The 20,000-nt window shown below is 41.4% G+C and overlaps 1 protein-coding gene across 6 annotated transcripts in view; it reads right to left on the bottom strand.

The window, feature by feature from the left end:
- rbfox1 (RNA binding fox-1 homolog 1) overlaps window positions 1-20,000 on the bottom strand; it is a 119,708-nt gene that overhangs the window by 22,326 nt on the left and 77,382 nt on the right. For 5 of the 6 annotated variants that reach the window (XM_044050393.1, XM_044050390.1, XM_044050395.1 and 2 more), the window contains exons 3-8: window positions 18,732-18,878; window positions 18,562-18,615; window positions 15,661-15,753; window positions 11,197-11,257; window positions 7,547-7,600; window positions 2,378-2,531 (exon numbers count right to left, since the gene is read on the bottom strand). In XM_044050393.1, coding sequence (XP_043906328.1) covers window positions 2,378-2,531; window positions 7,547-7,600; window positions 11,197-11,257; window positions 15,661-15,753; window positions 18,562-18,615; window positions 18,732-18,878 — 563 coding nt within the window. The remainder of the gene's footprint in view (window positions 1-2,377; window positions 2,532-7,546; window positions 7,601-11,196; window positions 11,258-15,660; window positions 15,754-18,561; window positions 18,616-18,731; window positions 18,879-20,000) is intronic. The other variant, XM_044050391.1, reaches the window with a different exon arrangement.

The raw sequence follows: 20,000 nt of genomic DNA, 5'->3' as shown, positions 1-20,000 counted from the left end.
CATGCTGCGTTCACATTTACACTGGAAATTAGAAGTGGGTTCACGGCGTTCCTTGAGAAGTTAGAAACATATGTAGTTAGCAATACCAGTCAATAATGATGCCATGGTTCTCAAGCTGTGATGTCATGCAGTGGTACGCAAGCTGCTTCTGGTGGTACTTAAATATTACTACTATGGTATGTGATCATCAGAGTGGAATATGGAAGAAAATGAAACTAACAAGACAATAAATAATAGTAATGAGAGACACTTTGACTGGAGTATTCAGGAATAAATCAGCCTCCTGTGAAAAGTCTGTGTCTTCACTGTCTTGCTTAGGGACACATTGGCATACAGTATACAATAGTGGACCATGGGAACTGAACCCTCGACCACTGAGCAGCAGTCACAACACAGTCAGTGTGGAAGACGCCGACTGTGCGTCAGTGACTCAAATAACCACGCTTCAAAAACCTGGATCACTGTGCACTAAAGACCAAGCTTCCAATTTCATGAGCTGTCACATTTCTTTGTCCTCTCTAATAACAGGTAAGATTCTAATGTCAACGTGGAGCACAGACCGTTTGACTTCTCAAAGCCTGGTCTCAGCGACATGTTTGGAATACTGCAGTATAGCATATGCACACGCAGACTACAGGTTACTGCAGACACTGACTTTCATTCATTCATAAAGTGTTATACATAACCTTAACCTTAACCTTAACCACGACGAGTAGTGAATCTTATGCCAAACCTTAACCATTTGTTTAGAAGTTAGATTCTGCCAGGTTCTGGTCTGAAAGAGAACTCCTGGTCCTGACATGGACAGTGTTTCTGCACACACACACACATTCACATGAATAAGTCACATCGTTCAGCAGTGTTCATGAAAGTAGAATAAAACTAACTGTATGTTTTCTTCCATGTGGCCAAACACACATGTATATGTAACATGTGACTCTTTTGCTGTGATGTCATTTGGTCGTAATATAACTGTAACCAGTTGGTGGAATTATGCTTTGATCGCCTTATAATAGTTCAAAAATCTCTCTGCATGTCTGTGTTTACTAAAGTTACGACGACGCCCTGGTACTGAGGCCGTGAGGGAAGAACAATATAATCTGAAATGTTACAAAATATAGGCTTCAATACGAGTTCTTGTGTGCACAATTGTTTATTTGGGCTCATTGGAGTTCTATAGAGAGTGCTGCTGTAGGTGGGAACATCACTTTCAGAGAGTTGGGGGTTTGCATTGTTTGTTGTTTGACTGGTGTTCCATCAATAATCAATAATATCAATGCATTTGACTCCTAAAATGTACACTCAAGTGTATTTACTTGTGGTGGGAATCTCAGGGTAGCTCATGATACGATATGTGATATATCGTATAATAATACATCACATATCGTAATAATATTGCAATACAACAATTCTGTGATAATCAGTATATTGCAAGACATCACGACATGTGTCTAATTGTAGAAAACAAAAGTTAAACGTGCAGGATTTCTCTATTCACAGTATAGAAAAGAAATGTGGGCGGGGCATCTCTTAACTCCCTGAGTGACAGCGACTGTTTACTTTGCTGATTAAATGTTGTGTTGCACCCCAGCATTTACATTTAGAATTAAGAATGTGCACTGTGGCCACATGGTGGAGCAGCATTGTTGCCTCACAACAAGAAGATCACATATTCAAATCCTCTCAGTGTGGAAATGTCATGTTCTCTCTGTGCAACAAGGTTAATTAGACACTCTAACATGAGTAATATTGTGTGTGAATATGAGAGTGATTGGTTGTATGTTGTACCCCATCAGTCACATGGGGTACACCCTATGTCAGCTGGGATTAGCTCCATAAAGCAGTAGGACTTTGGAGGAAACAAAACAAGCCTCTCTTCTGTCATCCTCAAAGAAATTCCCCACCAGCCTCCTTAGTGTTCATTTGCTCGCAGTCATAAAAAGTGAAATAAATAAAAAAAGAACCGACAAAATAATGGCAAATCAGATCTGACTGCCCACAATACACAGCTGTACTTTGGCTTGTGTCCAGAGTATTCAGCTACGAAGGCTCAGCCAGATCTGCCTCTGGGGCTGGAACGATGGGCTTTTGTTGTTTGTATTTTCATTCTTTGGGTTCATCTGTTTAAAAACGTCAGATGAAACTTCGATTCCTCACCACAGTCATTTCCCATGTCCTGGAGCATGCCTGTTGGATGACTCAGCATTCTGGTGGAAGTCAGGGGGAACTCAGCTTATCACTGTTAAGCCAGACCAGCATGCATCATTCTACTGACTCTACTGAGCATGGACTCGCTACACGTTGTAAAGCGAAGCGAGGAGAGGAAGACGAAGCAACGACAACATGACTGACGGACAAGGAAAGAGAGGACGCTCACCCTCCATAAGCTGGGAGGTGAGGAGAAGGAGCAGCCGCTCTAAATGTGTTGTACACGGTCCGTCCTCGACCCCGTAGGTGGGCTCCTCTGTACGCTGCTGCTGCTGCTGCTGCTGCTGCTGCTGCACTGGCTGCTGGGTAGGGAAAACCTGGTACTGGAGATGGAGAAGAGAAAATGAGGCATGAGTTCTTTTTCATTCAGACCATTCTGACACTGAGGTGCAGCTGTGTGAGATGAGCCTCTCAGTGGCTCTCACCACGTTTTGAGTGGTGTAGAGAGAAAGGCAACAAAGTGACAACTCAGGGGGAGGAGCCTGGGACAATGAGCCTGATTAAAGCTTGTGAAGCTCACATCAGTGAAGCCCGAGTGCACGAAGACGGCCAATTGCAAACTCTGGTGTTTGACCAGCGGGGCAGTCGATGCACAGACATGCTTCATCCATCACTGAGTTTAAAATCCACCATTGTGGACACAAACTTAGCAGCCCAGCCTGGACACAACGTGACATAGTGTGTTTTAGGTGAGCAGCAAGACTTTGCACACGGCACATTGACAGTTGAGTGTGGTAAATGGTCAGTATTTACAGAACATAACGCTGCCGGCACAGCCATCAGGAGCAACATGGGGTTAAGTGTCTTGTTCAAGGACACATTGGCATGTATACTAGTGGAGCCGGGAATATAACCCACAACCTTTAAGTTGAAAGACGACTTGCTGTATCACTGAGCTACCGTTGTCCAGATGGATGTGTCAGTATCTCATACAACAAAACTGAAAAAAAAAAACCTGAACTTTCCCTTTAAGAGTGGCCACACCCCTCGGCCCTAAAATGAAGGTGACAAAAGATGAATAGGAACAATTATCAGCCTCGCTCTTCTCCTTGTCTCTCTTTGAGAAACTCTTGTCCTTTGGCTCAAACCCTCCATTTTTCATCAGGTCAATGAATGATTCACTGTTTCTATTAGCATTTTATTAGATCTCCTTTTGGAAGAGATGTATAATTAGGGTTGGAAATGGCACCTCGATCTCCTTCTCAACCTTCACTCACCCCAGCGCTCAAATTAAGCTTTGTGTCAGTCGCCCCCATTAAGATTGATGATAAGTTACTAACACTATAGCACAATAGCTCCACTCCACTGCCACTCTCTCGCTGTTCCATCTTTTTTTACACCTGAAATAGGAGAACACTGAATATTCTGTCCAGCATTCAAATGCTAATATTATCTCAAGGGAACCCACTTCCAGAGTGCCTTGAATGTTACACGCTAACCCATCTTAGACAGTTCATCTAGCTACAGTCAAGCTTCTTGTTTCCTTCTATTGAGAAAGCACCAACTGCTGCACTACACGTGTACATGGCACAGTAAAAACAGGACGAAGATGTTGAGCGTGCATGTACGGCACGTGATAGTGTTTCTGTGTTCCTGAAATGCCTAAATTCACCTCGTGCTTTCTAAACCAATGACTAATGTGACTTTTCCACTATATGGTCCCAGCTCGCCTCGTCTCAGCTCGGCACGGCTCAACGCTGGACGGTTTGGTTGGTATTCCCACGCGCGCCTTCGCGGAGCGAGTACTTGCAACGCAAACCTATCTTCAGACTTTGTCCGGCAACGTGCGTTTGTTGTTATTTCCACGATTCGATGCTGGCATGATTAGATGGAACAGTAGCCAAGAACAACGTTACAACAAGGAAAACGGCACTGACACTGAATCGGCTGCAAATCATCAGGCCTGCCCGCTATCATGCGCTAACTACAACCCTGGTAATACTTGCTCAAAATGTAATAAGAACCAAAAAACCATTTTGTTAAAACACACATTTCTTTCACGTCTAAGATCAGTGAAACACGTGGTTCCCATCAACCAAAACATCTTTGCAGGGTGAGGCGAACATTTGTCTACATATGATAAATCTTGCTCAGTTACATTCTGAATGGCACTAATGAAAACCCAGTGGACACAATTACAACCTAAATTGGTGTGCATGCTCTGCGTAGAGCTGGCACGAGCAGGGTAGGATCATTTTTATTCTTTCTCCTGAGTGTTGATTGTTGTACATGCCCCCATTTTTTTCCCCACAGCAGATGATCCACATATTTGATCTGGCAGAGTTTTTGTGTCGGATGCCATTCCTAACGCAACACTCTCATTTACCCTGGCTTCATAGAGGGTCCAATTAACAAAGAACAATCGGGATTGGGTATCTTCGCTATCTTCAAATGGGTATATGGGTATATGTATATGTATATATATATATATGTATATACATATATATATATATATATGTGTGTATATATATACATATATATATAGTTTGGCCATTTACCCATTCACACAACTCATCTGTATTTTCCTGTCACACAGTTATTATGGAGACACTTGCAAATGAGTATTGTGTCCATATGTTCTATTTTTATGTCAGTGGATTAAAAACAAACTATGGCAACTCAGTGGTACAGATATATTATTATTAATATACATATTTTCTTGTTTGACATACAGAGAGGAGGAGCCACGATCAAACTGCTGACATTCTCTGTTAAGACACACGGTTGCACATTTCACGTTTTTTCCTTAACCATTAGTTGAATGAATGAATGAATGAATGAATAAACTCCAAATAGTAGGTAAATCATTTACAATGAATTATAGCAATGCACATCTTGTACATAATTAAAATGTTAAACACTGTACATGAGTTACGTGAGTTTAAGAAAACAATAGATTTTTATTGTCAATGCAAAACACACACTTTTCTGTTGATGAATTTGATTTGAATTTGTTTCCGGCTTCAGATGTTTAACAATAGTCAAGTATACTAGTTCATTATAGTGAGTATAATAGTATCAGCAATAGTAAAACACCTAATAAATAAAAATATAATAATATTGCAAATATATAGAGTATAAGACTAAGTCACTGAAAGCTGTGCAGTGTCAGTGGAAATTGTGCAATAATAATGAATTTATAATTAATAATTAGAAAAAGGCTTCAATGAGGCTGCAATGAAACTCTCTGTGATGTGTGACAGATATTATATTACTGGACTAAACTGGGGTTCCCGTGAACGTGCAGCTCAGAGGCCACTTCTGCAGTCATTTTGATCTCTTCACCGGCTAACGATGTTAATGCTTTGAGTGATGTACACCCTCTTGGCCGTTGATGGTTAAGTACGTAATACATTCTTAATTGGTTCCATTTTTAGCCACAGTTAGTTCTTAACATTCTCACTCACTCGACCTATTTAATAAACCCTGATTTGCCCGATGAGTCAGAGGTAACTTTGGCTTTCAGGCAGATGTACTGCAGTAAAATGCACCTCACTGTGTATGAATCAGTAATACTGTGTCCCCACACTAGCAAACATCAACAACAATTTCCTGGTTAAATAAAATGTATAATGAATCGTTATAATCCCAAAAAATAACCAGTAAGGCCACATGACGTAAACGTGTACATGAGCATGTCATTTTAAAATAAGTGTATTTTAAAAAGACTGTCATGAATATACAGGAACAATCTGGCTTAAGGTTTGTCAATAAATGACTCCAAGTAGAAAGAAGTTGAGACTTGTATTTGATATCATTTAAATATGGAAAGCTGTGAAATCATGTGATAAGAAAGTGTGTTTGGAGATTTATATTCAACTGGTTTCATTGTGAAAACAACTCATTAGTGAGTGAGGATCAAAACATCTCAACCAATTAACCAACATTGCAGCCTATTCATATCATAATAGCACAAATTAGCAACACAAAAAGGCTTGTACACACACACACACTCACTCACACACACACACACGCGCACGCACACGCACACGCATGCACGCGACGCGACGCGACGCGACGCGACGCACGCACGCACGCACGCACGCACACACACACACACACACACACACACACACACACACACACACACACACACACACACACACACACACACACACACTCACTCACACTCACTCACTCACTCACTCACCTACACTCACACACACACACACACACACACACACACACACACACACACACACACACACGCACACGCACACGCACACACACACACACACCGCAGTGGTGGTTTGGGATCTTGAAAGGTGAGACAAAGGTAAATCAATACAAAGCTATTTTGTAGTTGAAAGAATGTCGGGGTGAATTAGGCAACAAAATATTGATCTTAATTTTCCTAATATCTTTCATAGCTTTTAATATCCTTGAAAAAATTAAAGTTCCCTCTCTCTTGCCCTTTCCCTCATTCTCCGTCTCCTTCTCCTCCACCTCACTCTTTTATCTGTCTTTGTCCCTCTTATCACAATATCCAGGTATTTTTCACCTTAATGGCCGTGGTTAATGACAGGCCGGGGGCTTGGATGGTGTTTAAGGGTGAGTGCAGACTGCAGGGACACGAGTACAGGGACACGAGTGCAGACTGCGGGGACACGAGTGTAGACTGCAGGGACACGAGCGCAGATTGAAGGGACACGAGTGCAGGGACACGAGTGCAGGGACACCAGTGCAGACTGCAGGGACACGAGTGTAGACTGCAGGGACAGTACAGGGACACTAGTGCAGACTGTAGGGACACGAGTGTAGACTGCAGGGAGTACAGGGACACGCTGCAGGTACAGGGACACGAGTGCAGACAGGGACGAGTGTAGACTGCAGGGACGCAGACTGCAGGACACTAGTACAGACTGCGGGGACACGAGTACAGGGACACGAGTGCAGACTGCAGGGACACGAGTGTAGACTGCAGGGACACGAGTACAGGGACACTAGTGCAGACTGTAGGGACACGAGTGTAGACTGCGGGGACACGAGTGCAGACTGCGGGGACACGAGTGCAGATTGAAGGGACACGAGTGCAGGGACACGAGTGCAGGGACACCAGTGCAGACTGCAGGGACACGAGCGCAGGGACAGTGTTTGTCTTGCAGCATAGATGGCCGTTTAGCGAGTCGATGCATTTCTGCTCCGTAAACAGACTTTGCTGCTGCGGCTGCACGTGTCTTAAAAAGGAAGCTGGAAGGGAAGAAGGTGATGAAGGTTAAAAAGAAAATGGAGAGGACAAAACGAAGACGTCAGGGAAAAAAAGAGCCCTGAAGAATGAGGAGTAGGAAGATAACGACAGAGCAGATGGTGACAAATGGAGAAGGGCATGTCCTCTTACCTGCATAGAATTCTGGGCTGTAGACAGCACTGACCACTGGATTTAACTTCCAGCCTGAAATAAGATGGACAGCAAGACAAAGACACAGAGGATGAGAAAGAGAAAGAAATGCTCAGTATATCCTCACTAACCCTGATCATCCAGTCAGCTTCATCTGCCATTACAGTGGTGAGTACGGTTTCATTTTTAACATTTTTGTGTGAGTGCAAAATGCTAATGTCAAGCGTTGGTATCACTGTTACCAGTGCTGACAATGGAAGGTTCAACATCCACCAGCCAGCACGTCCATGTGGGCCCCACAGGGATTATATTTGGGCTGACAATAAAGGCCCGAGTAGGGTTTGTCAGTGGTTTCCATGCTAACCCACTCCAAGCCCAGGTACTAAGTGGGCAAATTATGCAGGTCCAACACGGTTTTACTCAAATGGGCCTCACATGGGAAGCTCATGTGGGCAAACATGGATGGGACCACCTTCTGCTTGGGACCCATATTGATAAGATAAACCTGTGGAATGCATAGATACAGTTAGCGCCGTTTGATTTTGCCCAGAAATAAAATCCTGATTTTCTGTCAAAACCCGATTTTTCGATTACGATTTTTTTATGGACGTGCCTGCATGTGGTCGGGAAAACACTATATACATGCATTTAAAAGCAAGTTGTAATCAAGCTAAAGCCAAACACATTCTTAACAGCGCCACCATTTGGATAACAGGGAACACAGCACTTCAATTCTCGTGCCTCCAGCAGTTTAGACCAGTCAAACCAGGATGAGTGATGTGAAATTAATTTTATTTTTGTAACTGCTAAACAGCTGAATAACTGCCAGATATGGGAAGTGAAAAAGGGGCAGATTCACTCACTCACTGAACAACGTTTAACAATTCATCCATGAAGAAAGGCCCGGGTCGCGAACCTGGGTCTTCTTGCTTCAAAGGCAAGAGTGCTAACCACTATACCAACCGCACGGCCATCAAACAAAATAATGTTAATGTCTTTTGGACTTATGTTTGTCCAGAACAGTAAACAGTTTTAGCGTCTGGAACGCCCACTAGAATGCTGAGATGCCAACGTGTCTCCATCTGTGCTTCACTCACAAGTGCTTTGTGCAATAACATGAAAGTGACAGTGATCACAGAGATGAATGCACTGAGCTGAGTTACAGCGTACCTGATCATCACTGGGCTGCTGTTCTGTTTAATAACGTTTCAGCGTGATCTGACAGAGAACATACTTACACACTTCATGGATGGACCAACTACAAATCTTCCTATAGTGAAGGATTGTCATGTGTCAAGTATGAAATGTTCATCTGTCTTTGCTCATCAGAGGAAAGAAACATAGAATGAAACTCAACAGTTTTTCATTTATCAATTTATCAATCCTGCCTTTAGGGGGCAGATGGTCAAAGACAGAATGTCTAAATTCTACAAAGAAAACCACCGTTCTCTATGGTGAGGATGTCTGTGATGATGATGTCTGATGACCACAAGACTCAATAACGTTACTCTCATGAGTCCAACAACGCATCCTTCATCATGTGAACCTCACAGTGTAACTAAAGCCTTAAACCACTTTTCAGTTGTAAATCAGTGTCTATGAGTCGAATAATGTGTCCAGATCTTTCCAGTTTGGTTTGCTGTCCAGCAGCAGCAGCAGCAGCGGCGGCAGCAGCGGCAGCAGCAGCAGCGGCAGCAGCAGCAGCAGCGGCAGCAGCAGCAGCAGCGGCAGCAGCAGCAGCGGCAGCAGCAGCAGATTCCCGACTGAATCACAGAGCATTACTGGACACTTTGCTAAAGCTGTGCCAGGCAACTCTCCTGAGAGTTTAAAGCTCCTTTTCTCTCTCAACCCTCAGAAGAAATTGCGAACCCTAGAAATGAGTCACATGTGAGGAAATATTTGATCCATGTGTGAGATCAGTAGACACTGAAGAAAGGAAATATGAATATATATAAATCATAGCATGGTCAGTGAAACCTGTGTGTCTTGACGATGAGTCCACATGTCAATCATTCCTCTGACCAACCAGAGTTGCTTTCACTGAATTCAGTCAGTTCAAATGTATGTTCAACCCTTGTGTGGTGTTCGTATGTCTGTAACTCAGTCACTGTTCAGGTTTTACGTCAATAATCTATCAACAGATAGATGCTCACTTTAGCCCAGTTACATGCCATTTGTTTCTGTTAGACCACAATCAAGACATGAGTCACAAAAACAAGGGAAAAACCGCGATGTTTGCGACTTCTCGACTGGAACGCGATAAACACTCACGTCCCGTTTGGACTTGGGATGTAAATCAAACACAACATTAGCCAAGAATCCAACTGACTCACTCTCCTCCACCTGACTGTTAGCTTCACCTCAGTGGTGGCTACGCTCTCGGCCTCTTTAATGTTTCCTTTAAGTATCTTTCATGTTACCTGTTGTATCCTCAATAACATCAGCATTGCTTCACTGCACCTGCCTGCTCCACACACACATCCATCTATTTGCACTGTTGTAATAATGTCACTGTTGCTGCTTCTGGGTCCACCAAGGAGACAAAAAGTAACAAGAATGAATTTCTAAAAACATCACTAAACTTTGAGGTTGAGATACGTATGAACGGACTATCAGCAGCGGACATCGAATGACACACAATACAGGACAGATCACCACTCTCACACTCACACCTATGGTCAATTTAGAAAGTCCAATTTACATCATCTAGATTATCTATAAATAAATGCTTCAAGGTTTTTGTGTGGCTGTATGAGGTAGTGACATAGAAGCCAGTCGACATGATTTCAGCTGCTAAATGTACGAAATCTTAAGAATATATTTGCCAACTTCTTGCTGTTGGACAGTTTTCAAAGGTCAAAGTGAAACTGCTCCCAGCTTCACATCCAAGTCCATGGATGGACAGGAGTTGTTGATCCACTGCTGTTTCCATTTTGTAAATGTGTGACTCACCAAAGTGACAGGAAGTGACAGGAACTTACCAACTCCTGTGTCCCCACAAGCTCAAAACACACATTTCCTTGATGAACAGTTTACAAAGACACACAAACTTCAGTTTCCAGTTTGGTCAGAAGAAGAAGAAGAAGTAGAAGAAGAAGAAGAAGAAGAAGAAGAAGAAGAAGAAGAAGACATGTACAGACACAACAATCGTAACGGCAACAACAACAAAAACATCAGGATTGTCTTGACTGTGACTTTTCTCCTGTCATTGACAAATAAACAAAGTCAAATGTTCAGAATCTCTGAGTCATTTGCTCCATATCATGTATTTCATTAACAATTTCAAGCCACACCTCCTCCAGTGTTGGAGACTCTGCCTCCCCATGTCATTGGGATTGTTTTTTCAGAGGTTGCTATAACATTTTCTTCTTCTTGACACAATTATCTCTCCATCTTGGCCAAGTGCATAATCTCCAACAATGACAAATGACAAATGTTTTTTCGCCTGACATGCTGGGCGGGCTTAACTCGATAACAACCGTAGAGTGTCTTTGAGATCTTTGAAAAGTCTGCATACGTCACACGGATGTGACTACGTCCTTGCCAGACTCGTGTGAGTTGGTGAATGAGACCCAGTGTTGTCAAGCCTTAAAGCTTAAAGACTTACAATAGGTTAGAATATTTAAAGATAAACATGCACACGGCCTTACCATTTGCATAAGGGTTGACTGTCTTCTTATTTGTCATTACTCGGGCTGTTGCATTGTTGACCTACAGTGAGTGAAGAGAGAATGCCATAAGTTATAATACATGTATGTGTGCTGCACATGTTTGAGTACATCTGCATGCATAGTTTGTCACAACACCCACGTCACTTCAGTGTTTTCAAAACTGCATTCAGAAACACCTCCAAATACATCCTTTTTCTTTCTTATTTGCATATTTTTATATGACAACATTAAGCAGCATGCACTCTTGTGACATTTCAATAACATACAGACAACAGTCAAGTAACAACAGATGCGCGTGACAAAATGATTTTTCAGAAATGTATACATGCATGCAGTGGGTAGGAAAAGGGGGGGCAAAGTCAGTGGGGTAAAGGGAGAAGAAACCATGTCGGGAGCATTATGCAACATTCAGACAACCTTAAAACATGAGAAGAACTGTTGTGACCATAGCAACACAAAGCGTTCACCAAAGTCATTGCAAGAAGAGATAGAGATAAAGCCAACTAACTGAATCGACCAATCAGACCATTCCAAATTCAAACAACAGCTGGGGGGGGTAAAGTAAGAGTGCATTATCTTCTGAAGTAACATAAAAGAAACAACAGTCTCCGATGTGCAAACGGTCAGTCAGTAACGCTCGCACACGCAGCTTCAGGAGAACAATCAGTTCACGCCGACACGTCAACATCAACTCAACCACAATTCAAACAGAAATGTAATGTGAGTTTGAGCGTTGCAAACGTTCCACAGAGAGAGGAGGAGTGAGAGGAAATGCTGGCAGAATGGCTTGCTCGCCCACACTTACCATTCCCAAACCTTTAGGCCCCTCCCACTTGTTTGTCAACTGTTACTGTGGGGCCCTACACAAGCTAGCGTTGGAAAGACGGCGGGGGGAGGAGGAGATGAAAGAGGAATAAGCAGCGTCTTACTCAGGTGTAATCGTTCCACTGCACAAACTCTCTTCAGCAGGCCGGTGTGTCCGTGTGGGCCCCATAAGGGTTTCATCTGGGCTGTCAATACGGGCCCCACCCATGTTTGTCCACATGGTTGGGGCCACCATGGACAAAACTACAGACTAACTCAAATATAAACCATATGGGGACCACATGGACAGACTGACAATGTGTCTTTAACTGACGTACTGGAGCAGATAATGTTCAGAAGGAAGACATAACATGATGTTTTTCAATGATCTGTGATAACATAAATAAATAAATGACATCCAAACGCTCCCTGACCCAAAGCTTTAGCACCTGTGTTACTATTACACTGATTCCTGTGATATTCAATTGAATTCAGTTTTATTTGTATCGTGCCAAATCATAAAGGCACCGTACATAGACAACATCAAGGAGAGCAGAACCAACAGACACTTGTTCTCAGTGGAGAGTCAGTGATGTGCAGCATCTGCCTAGACCGGTTGGGGTGAAAGGAAAAATGGGGGACAGAGGAGAGGAGGGGGATTCCTAAACTATAGATTACAAATTAAAAGAATAAAAAAATATTCAGCTTCAGAACCAGTCGATTATTATTTCACTGAGCTCCTCGTTCTTCTGCATCATGTTCCATGCCATACGTGCAATATACAAAAAAAAAACAAAAACAACATATTAACTATACGTAACTATAAGTAAGAGAGGAATTATATCAAAATTAAAGTTATAATTTTCTGTTTGCACGAGAAACAGCGTGAGACAGGCTCATTCTCAGTGGAAACATGGCTGCCATTTTAGATGCTTAACACAAAGTTTAAAGTTTGCACACTGCTCGCTCTCTCGCTCGCTCTCTCGCTCGCTCTCTCGCTCTCTCCTGCATCAAATCCTAAAAGAAAAACAACAGTTTGAGCTCATAGGATACAGGAAGTGCTGTTTGGTGAGGTTGTCTTACTTAATCCCGACCAAGATTATCAACATCCAACATGGATGTCATTAAAAACGCACACACTTCCATAATAATAATAATAATGACTTCCAAGGCAACACAAACCTCACTTTTCACTTAAAAAGGACCGTCTAATGTCATGACTTCAGTCCCTCATACACCACACTCCCAAAAACCCTTAACTATCCCTTTAAATCAGGAGACAAATGTTACCCTTCTTGTTACATTTGACCCCATGAAGTCAAAACTCCACCTGATGATTGTACAGGTTTATGGTTCATGAATGTATGTTTGCTTACTTCCAGCTCTTGTCCTGTCATTTGTCAACAGTGGTTCTCATTGATGTGAGTTTTAAGAACGGTGACCTCACTCTCATCTAACATTGTCAAATGTTGATATTTTTATAATCATGATATTTTATTAACACTTATGTGAACATTACATTACATTACAATATTACATTTCAATGCACTGTATAAGGGGGAGAGAATAAGACATCTGGGAATTTGGTTGAGGTGGGTTGAATTTTGGTTTAGGATAAGCTCAGGAAGCCATGACCTCATGATTATCATTTTCATTAATATAACATGATCCCACTTTGTAAATTGTAAAGACAAGACAGACATCCGATGGTTTTGTGATTCTCTGATGGTCGTTCTTCTCCTGTTGCACTTTTTCTCCTGTTGGTTTTGTTGGTGGAGGTTTAAGGAATATCCTTGAGCTAATGACGTGGCTAAAGCCTCATTTGGTCAAGATTAACATTCTAAAATGTGGTGGAAGAGAAAATGTTGCCTGTGGGCAGAAGTAAATGAACTTCCGATGCCTGAATAGATTGAAGTGAACTTGACTCCTTCTCAGAGTCTTGCTCAAATCTGAACACACATATTAAGATACGATATAGAAAGAGAATAATTCAGTGCACATACGGAGGAAACGCTCTCATAGTGGTCTGTACGCATGTACTGTAGTTACTGATGGCTACTGATTGTTCTGCTCATTATAACTCAGCAGTCTTTTAAATGGGAACAATATGACCCATATTTGTGGAATATTAAAATGTGTTCATCCCCAGCACATGGGAGCTAGTGAAAGGAATGCTGGGTTCACAGCATGTTAATGGGAGCAGAATGAGATGCATTCAAAGACCTTGTTAAATTCTGCAAACAGCAAAGTCCACTGACTTAATGTTTGCTGTCGCTGCCACGTTGTGGTAATAGATGCAACAAAAATTTGGTTGTGTATCTTTGTACTGTATTATATATACAAACTGATAAACTATTTATAATCAAGCAAATAATCAAATACTCATGCCCTTCCCTACCAAGGATTAAACCGTGAAGTACAGTATGTTCTTTCATGGAGTGGAAGCTCCCAGCACCAGAATATACTGTCAGAGAAGAGATGAGAGCTGCACTCTCAGTGTGATGGTGAGATAATTGCCCAGTTCAGCTTTTTACTTCTTATTTGAGTCTGGATATACGAAGCAAAATCATTTCAGCTCAGTGGATCATGACAGGAAATTGTGGCGGAGCAAAATGGAGCTTTTTAAGAGCTGATGTGGGTTTGCAGCGTCAACATAATTACTAATTGCAGTCAAAGGGCAAACATTTAGTCAACTGCAAAACCACAAATTATAAGTGCCGTGACCTGACGGAACCACAAGGTAAACATTATGGAGGACTGAGGATTATTATGAACTTGTCAAGTTCCAAATCAACACTTGCTGTGGTTTGATCCAACATGGGAATGTTGTACAATGGGCGAGGAATCCTGGATGAAAATGTGATAATCACATAAATCCAAATGTCACATAAAAAAAGGATGTGGATTAACTGATCATTCACTTCACAAAAAAAGTGTTTTTCATACAGAAGTATTTTCTTTGATCAAATTACCAGAGACACACATGTGCATTACAAGCCCATGAACAACTGACACAAGCAATGTAGGTCAAAGTAGGGGTACGGGCAATATGGGAGCACATGTCCAACAGATCCTGAACAGAAGTATGAAGAAGTTCCATACTTCTAGTTCTTCTAGAACTCACTGGTTCACATGGAAGCCAATTAAATACCACGTGGTCAAATAAGTATTACAGCTTTTGTAAGTATACAGGCACACAGAAGTTATTTTAAATCTATGAGTACAATAGGTCAAATAGTCATATTTATGAGATGTGTGCATGCGCCCCAACACCACCAATGTTTTGAATGGCCCTTTCTGTAACAATGGCAAATATTCTCACTCATTCATTCATTCATTCATTCATTCTCATAATTTCGACTTTTTATCTCATAATTTCAATTTATGTTGAGGCTAAGTTTGACCTCTTTTTTTTCTGGTGGAAATGGGTGTTTCCATAATAAAAGGAGGACAAATAAATGATAGAAAGAAAGAAAAATCTGTGTTGGATGGTTAATGAGACATCCCAGGGAAAGGAAAGTGATGAGACATGGTTTGACCGCAGAATGAGTTGTGGCAGCAGACTGTCAAACACTCTCACACACAAAAGCAAACACAGATAAACACGGGGGAGCAGGAGAAATATTTGAGAACATGCACCTCTATTTTACGACCTTCTACCACGGTGCCGTGTAATTTCTCTCTGGCCCTGTCGGCGTCCACACTGTGCTCGAATGTTACGAATCCAAAACCCTGCAAGCAACATGGAAGAGGAACAGAGGAACATGCATGTTATTCAGTGAACAGTGATGATGGACACTAGCTTCTACCTTACTTTAGGGTTCAGAACATGAAGAGTCACAATAAAGCACATGAGACACAACACTGAGAGCATGGGTTTCTGTTCTGAGACGGATGACAGGGTGAAGGTGAACGTTAAAAGTATTTTCTCTTTGTTTACAGCTGATAGATGCGCTGTGGACAATAACAACGGATATAACCAATCAGAGCCTGGTGTAAACCAAAAACACCTGTTAACTAGTGAATTCCAGGGTTTCAATCAGTTTCATAAATGCTCTACAGAATGAATGTGCACAAATTCCCACAGAAATACAAAATCTGTTGTGGTGTCATGGTCAGGTGTCCCAATATGTTGGTACAGTAGATAAGGATGGAGTTCATGTGAGTTCATGAAGGTCAAATAACGTATAATGTCATTAGATAGATGGTTAGAAGTGTCATCTTGAGAGGACTGATGTTCAGAATCACGCCATGTCTTGATAGTGACTCTGTTCTCAACCCAAAACACAGAGTAACCGTATATTTAGCCACGCATGCTCATGTGTGTGATGTACTCTTGAGGGACACGTTGCTTTGACGGCTTCTTTTTAGAATCTCGGTTCAGAACCATCACCTTTGGTTGATGTCTGTAAAGGTTCCAGCGATCCACACTACCTCATCATTCTAGAAGCCCAAAAAAGAGAAGTTTGAAGTCTTGGCTTGAATTCTAACTGCACATGCATGTCCCGAGCACATGAACTGATGAACAGGAGGCAGGTTTATACCAAAATACCTTCTTACAATGAAAACATTGTCGTAGACATTCATTCTGACTGACTTCTCTGTGAGCTGATGACCTGTCACCCACTGACCCAGTTCCAGGTGCAGGTTTCACCCTAGTTTAGACGTGAATGAGTGTGTGGTGTTAATATATCAATCCCTGTATGGACATATGGATGTAGTTTTCCAGTTTCTTCCTGAAGCCAACCAGGATAAACAGATATATTGAATAACCACCAGGGGGCTACTCAAAAAGAAGTCAAAGAGAAAATGATTGATAGCATCTGTAAAGATGCCAGAGTGATTGACAACTGCTATTGTGCTTGTGAGTGCTGTCTGTGAACCAAGTGTCAACACGGTGCCGGGCCGGGTTCAGACAGAGCTATAAAAGACAAAGTTCTAACAAGGACATTTTAATATACCTGTATTGATCAGCCATGTCTGTGTCGTGTTAATGTAATGAGTGGAAATTGTATTTATATACTTAACATTGAGCATCAACATTTTATAATCAATATCTAAACCTTGTTGTCCCTAAATGTGATTAATCACTGTGTTCTTGTACTTTAACGGTGCAGTAGTAGAATGTTACCACATTACCGTCTATACAGGAGTTTATGACTCTAGGATTATGTGCTCTAAAATGCTCCTGTTTGGCCCAGTTCAGAATGAATTGAGGCAGAATGTAGAAGAAGGATCCTCGTTATCATTCACTGGCAAAAATGACACAAACCCCACAAATAAACAATGATTGTTTCCTTTAAAAGTTCAGTGTGTCACATTTATTGGAAGAAAGTGAAACTGCTACCCATGAATCAGCTCAGCTTCCTCTAAGATGTCGTCATACATGTAACGTGTTGTTTTTACATTTCAACACTAAACGTATGCTCCAGAATCAGCTGATCATCACGGGTGACAGATCGTCATTAAAACCACTTGAAGCTCAGCTTCAACTCTTCTGTGGATTTTGTCGACAAATAACTGGTGGTTGTGTGTTATTTGCTCGTTTTACATCATTATTGCGTATCATGAACTCTAGGCAAGGGTCTTACTTTATGGACGCCATCGTCACCAAACAATTACAGCCTCTGTTGTGCTTTTTGAAACCAAAGCCTAATCTTTTTCTGCTATGCAAAGGCCAGTGTTCTCTGACGAGCTTGGGAAAAGGAGGCGGAGTGAGAGGCGGAGTCCTCTGGCAGTGTGTGACGGCAGTAGTGCTGCTGCGCTAGCGTCACACGTGCTTCTGTTGTTTACACCTGGTGTGTGTGTGTGTGTGTGTGTGTGTGTGTGTCTCCTGTTCACCTGCTACAGAGCTTCTGCTACCTTTAAAATAGTCATAAAACACACCTTTTAAATATTTAACTGTATTAAAATAAAAATCAGTATGAAGCCGCACATCCATCAGTGCAGAACCTGTACAGTAGGTGCTGAAATGTGGAGCTGTGCGAGTGAAAACATCGAAGAATCACAACGATGCTACACACAGACACGTTTGAATGTTCATGCTCTGCCCACCGTGACCTCGACCACTGCATTGTGTGTTTCGTTTCGTGTTTTGGCTGAAGGTCCCAGGTGCACATCACGCTTCAACTAAGGGTATTTTTGTTCCTCCCACAGTCCAAAAACATGCAGATAGGGAATTAGGTTAATCAGACACGCTAAATAGGCTGTGATTGCTTAAGTATGTCTCTTTAATGGCAGCCCTGCGATGGACCCTGCCTTTCACCCTATGTTTGCTCTATAAAGTGGCAGAAAATGGATGGACGGATAAATCAAGTGAGAAGTAGACTTTCTGGATTCACTCTATGGGCAGTGACTGTTTGGTTATTTGAGAGCTGCCATTGTAGAAAAAATCCAATCTGCCTAAAGTTTACAGTTATAGTGGAAAGTACAATGAGTGAAATCAGACTTCTGAATGACTCTGAATTCTGACGATCTAATGCAGGTTGATTCTTGAATAGTGACGAAGAAAGACAGACGACATAAAAAAGTGACACGTACCTTTGAACCACGCTCGTTGAAGATGATTTCCACATCTAAGATTTTGCCAAATTGCTGTAAAGAAACAATGACAAGGGGTCAAACGTTGGGCCATTCATCTCCTTCAATGTAGACATCTTTGTTTACTTGTACAATTTATACAATATATAACCACTAGTTTATGCACTTACGCCAAACATTTGCCTGAGGTCTGGGTCTCTGAACCTGAAGGGGATGTTGGAGACGTGAAGTCTTTTGGGCTGGGCCTTGCTGTCTGTGCTTTCAGGTGCAGTCTGTGTTGTCGGCTGACTGTCTGTCTGCGCGGCGTCATCTGTCTGCTGGAAAACACACACATGAGTATATGTTGTGTTTATCAGTAAGGGACACACTGTAGGTCATAATAACAAGTGAAGATTAAAAAAGAGCACTTTCTTTTCTGAGATCTTAAGAAGATAACATGAGTCCTGCTCTCACACTCTCTACATCTGCTGCCACAGCATCTATAACGAGTGACAACTGGTAACAACGTATGAAATTACAAAGTCTGTTGCCAAAACAGTTGGAGACATTTGGGAAAGAGAAAATCTGGATTTGCAATGTTTTCACTGACAAACCTAATTCCATTTGTTAAATATAAATGGATTTAGAAATTGCCCATGTGGCTTGATGTTCAGGCATATTCAACTGCAGTGTCAACCCATGGCCTCTGCACACCAAGATCTCCCCGACACGTCGAATGCCTTTAAATTTCATGAAGTTTGACACAAAATGGTGACCCATCAATGACCCATCGTTTGGCCAGGGTTTGGGTCATCCCTGCTTGCAAAGACTAACCATTTGGTGGCTTTTTATACACCAACTTACTGTAATACCCTCACCTGCTACAGGTTAACCTGCTAACAGTCAACTTATACATATATATTACATTTGCATTTAGTTTTTTTCTTTTGTTTATGAAATAAAAATTTAAAAATGAAATTATTATGCGAGCACACAAGGTGTAAATCCAAATAACAATGTTTAAGCTTTACTGTAAATCCTAAATAAGTGAATAAGATTCATTTGGGAAAACCTTGTAATAAGGGAGGTCATGAAAAGCTATCCAACTAATCTCATAAGACAAACATTGTATTTTGGGATCAATGAGAATGACATTAGAAATATAAAAATATGATAAATGACATTAGAAATAGAAAAATATGATAAATGACATTAGAAATATAAAAATATGATAAATGACATTAGAAATATAAAAATATGATAAATGACATTAGACACAGAAAAATATGATAAATTAGATTAGAAGTAGAAAAATATGATAAATGACATTAGAAATATAAAAATATGATAAATGACATTAGAAACAGAAAAATATGATAAATGAGATTAGAAGTAGAAAAATATGATAAATGACATTAGAAACAGAAAAATATGATAAATGAGATTAGAAGTAGAAAAAT

The sequence above is a fragment of the Solea senegalensis genome, linkage group LG19 (genome assembly GCF_019176455.1).
Source record: "Solea senegalensis isolate Sse05_10M linkage group LG19, IFAPA_SoseM_1, whole genome shotgun sequence".
Classification (NCBI taxonomy): domain Eukaryota; kingdom Metazoa; phylum Chordata; class Actinopteri; order Pleuronectiformes; family Soleidae; genus Solea; species Solea senegalensis.
This window is presented reverse-complemented; position numbering and strand designations above follow the sequence as displayed.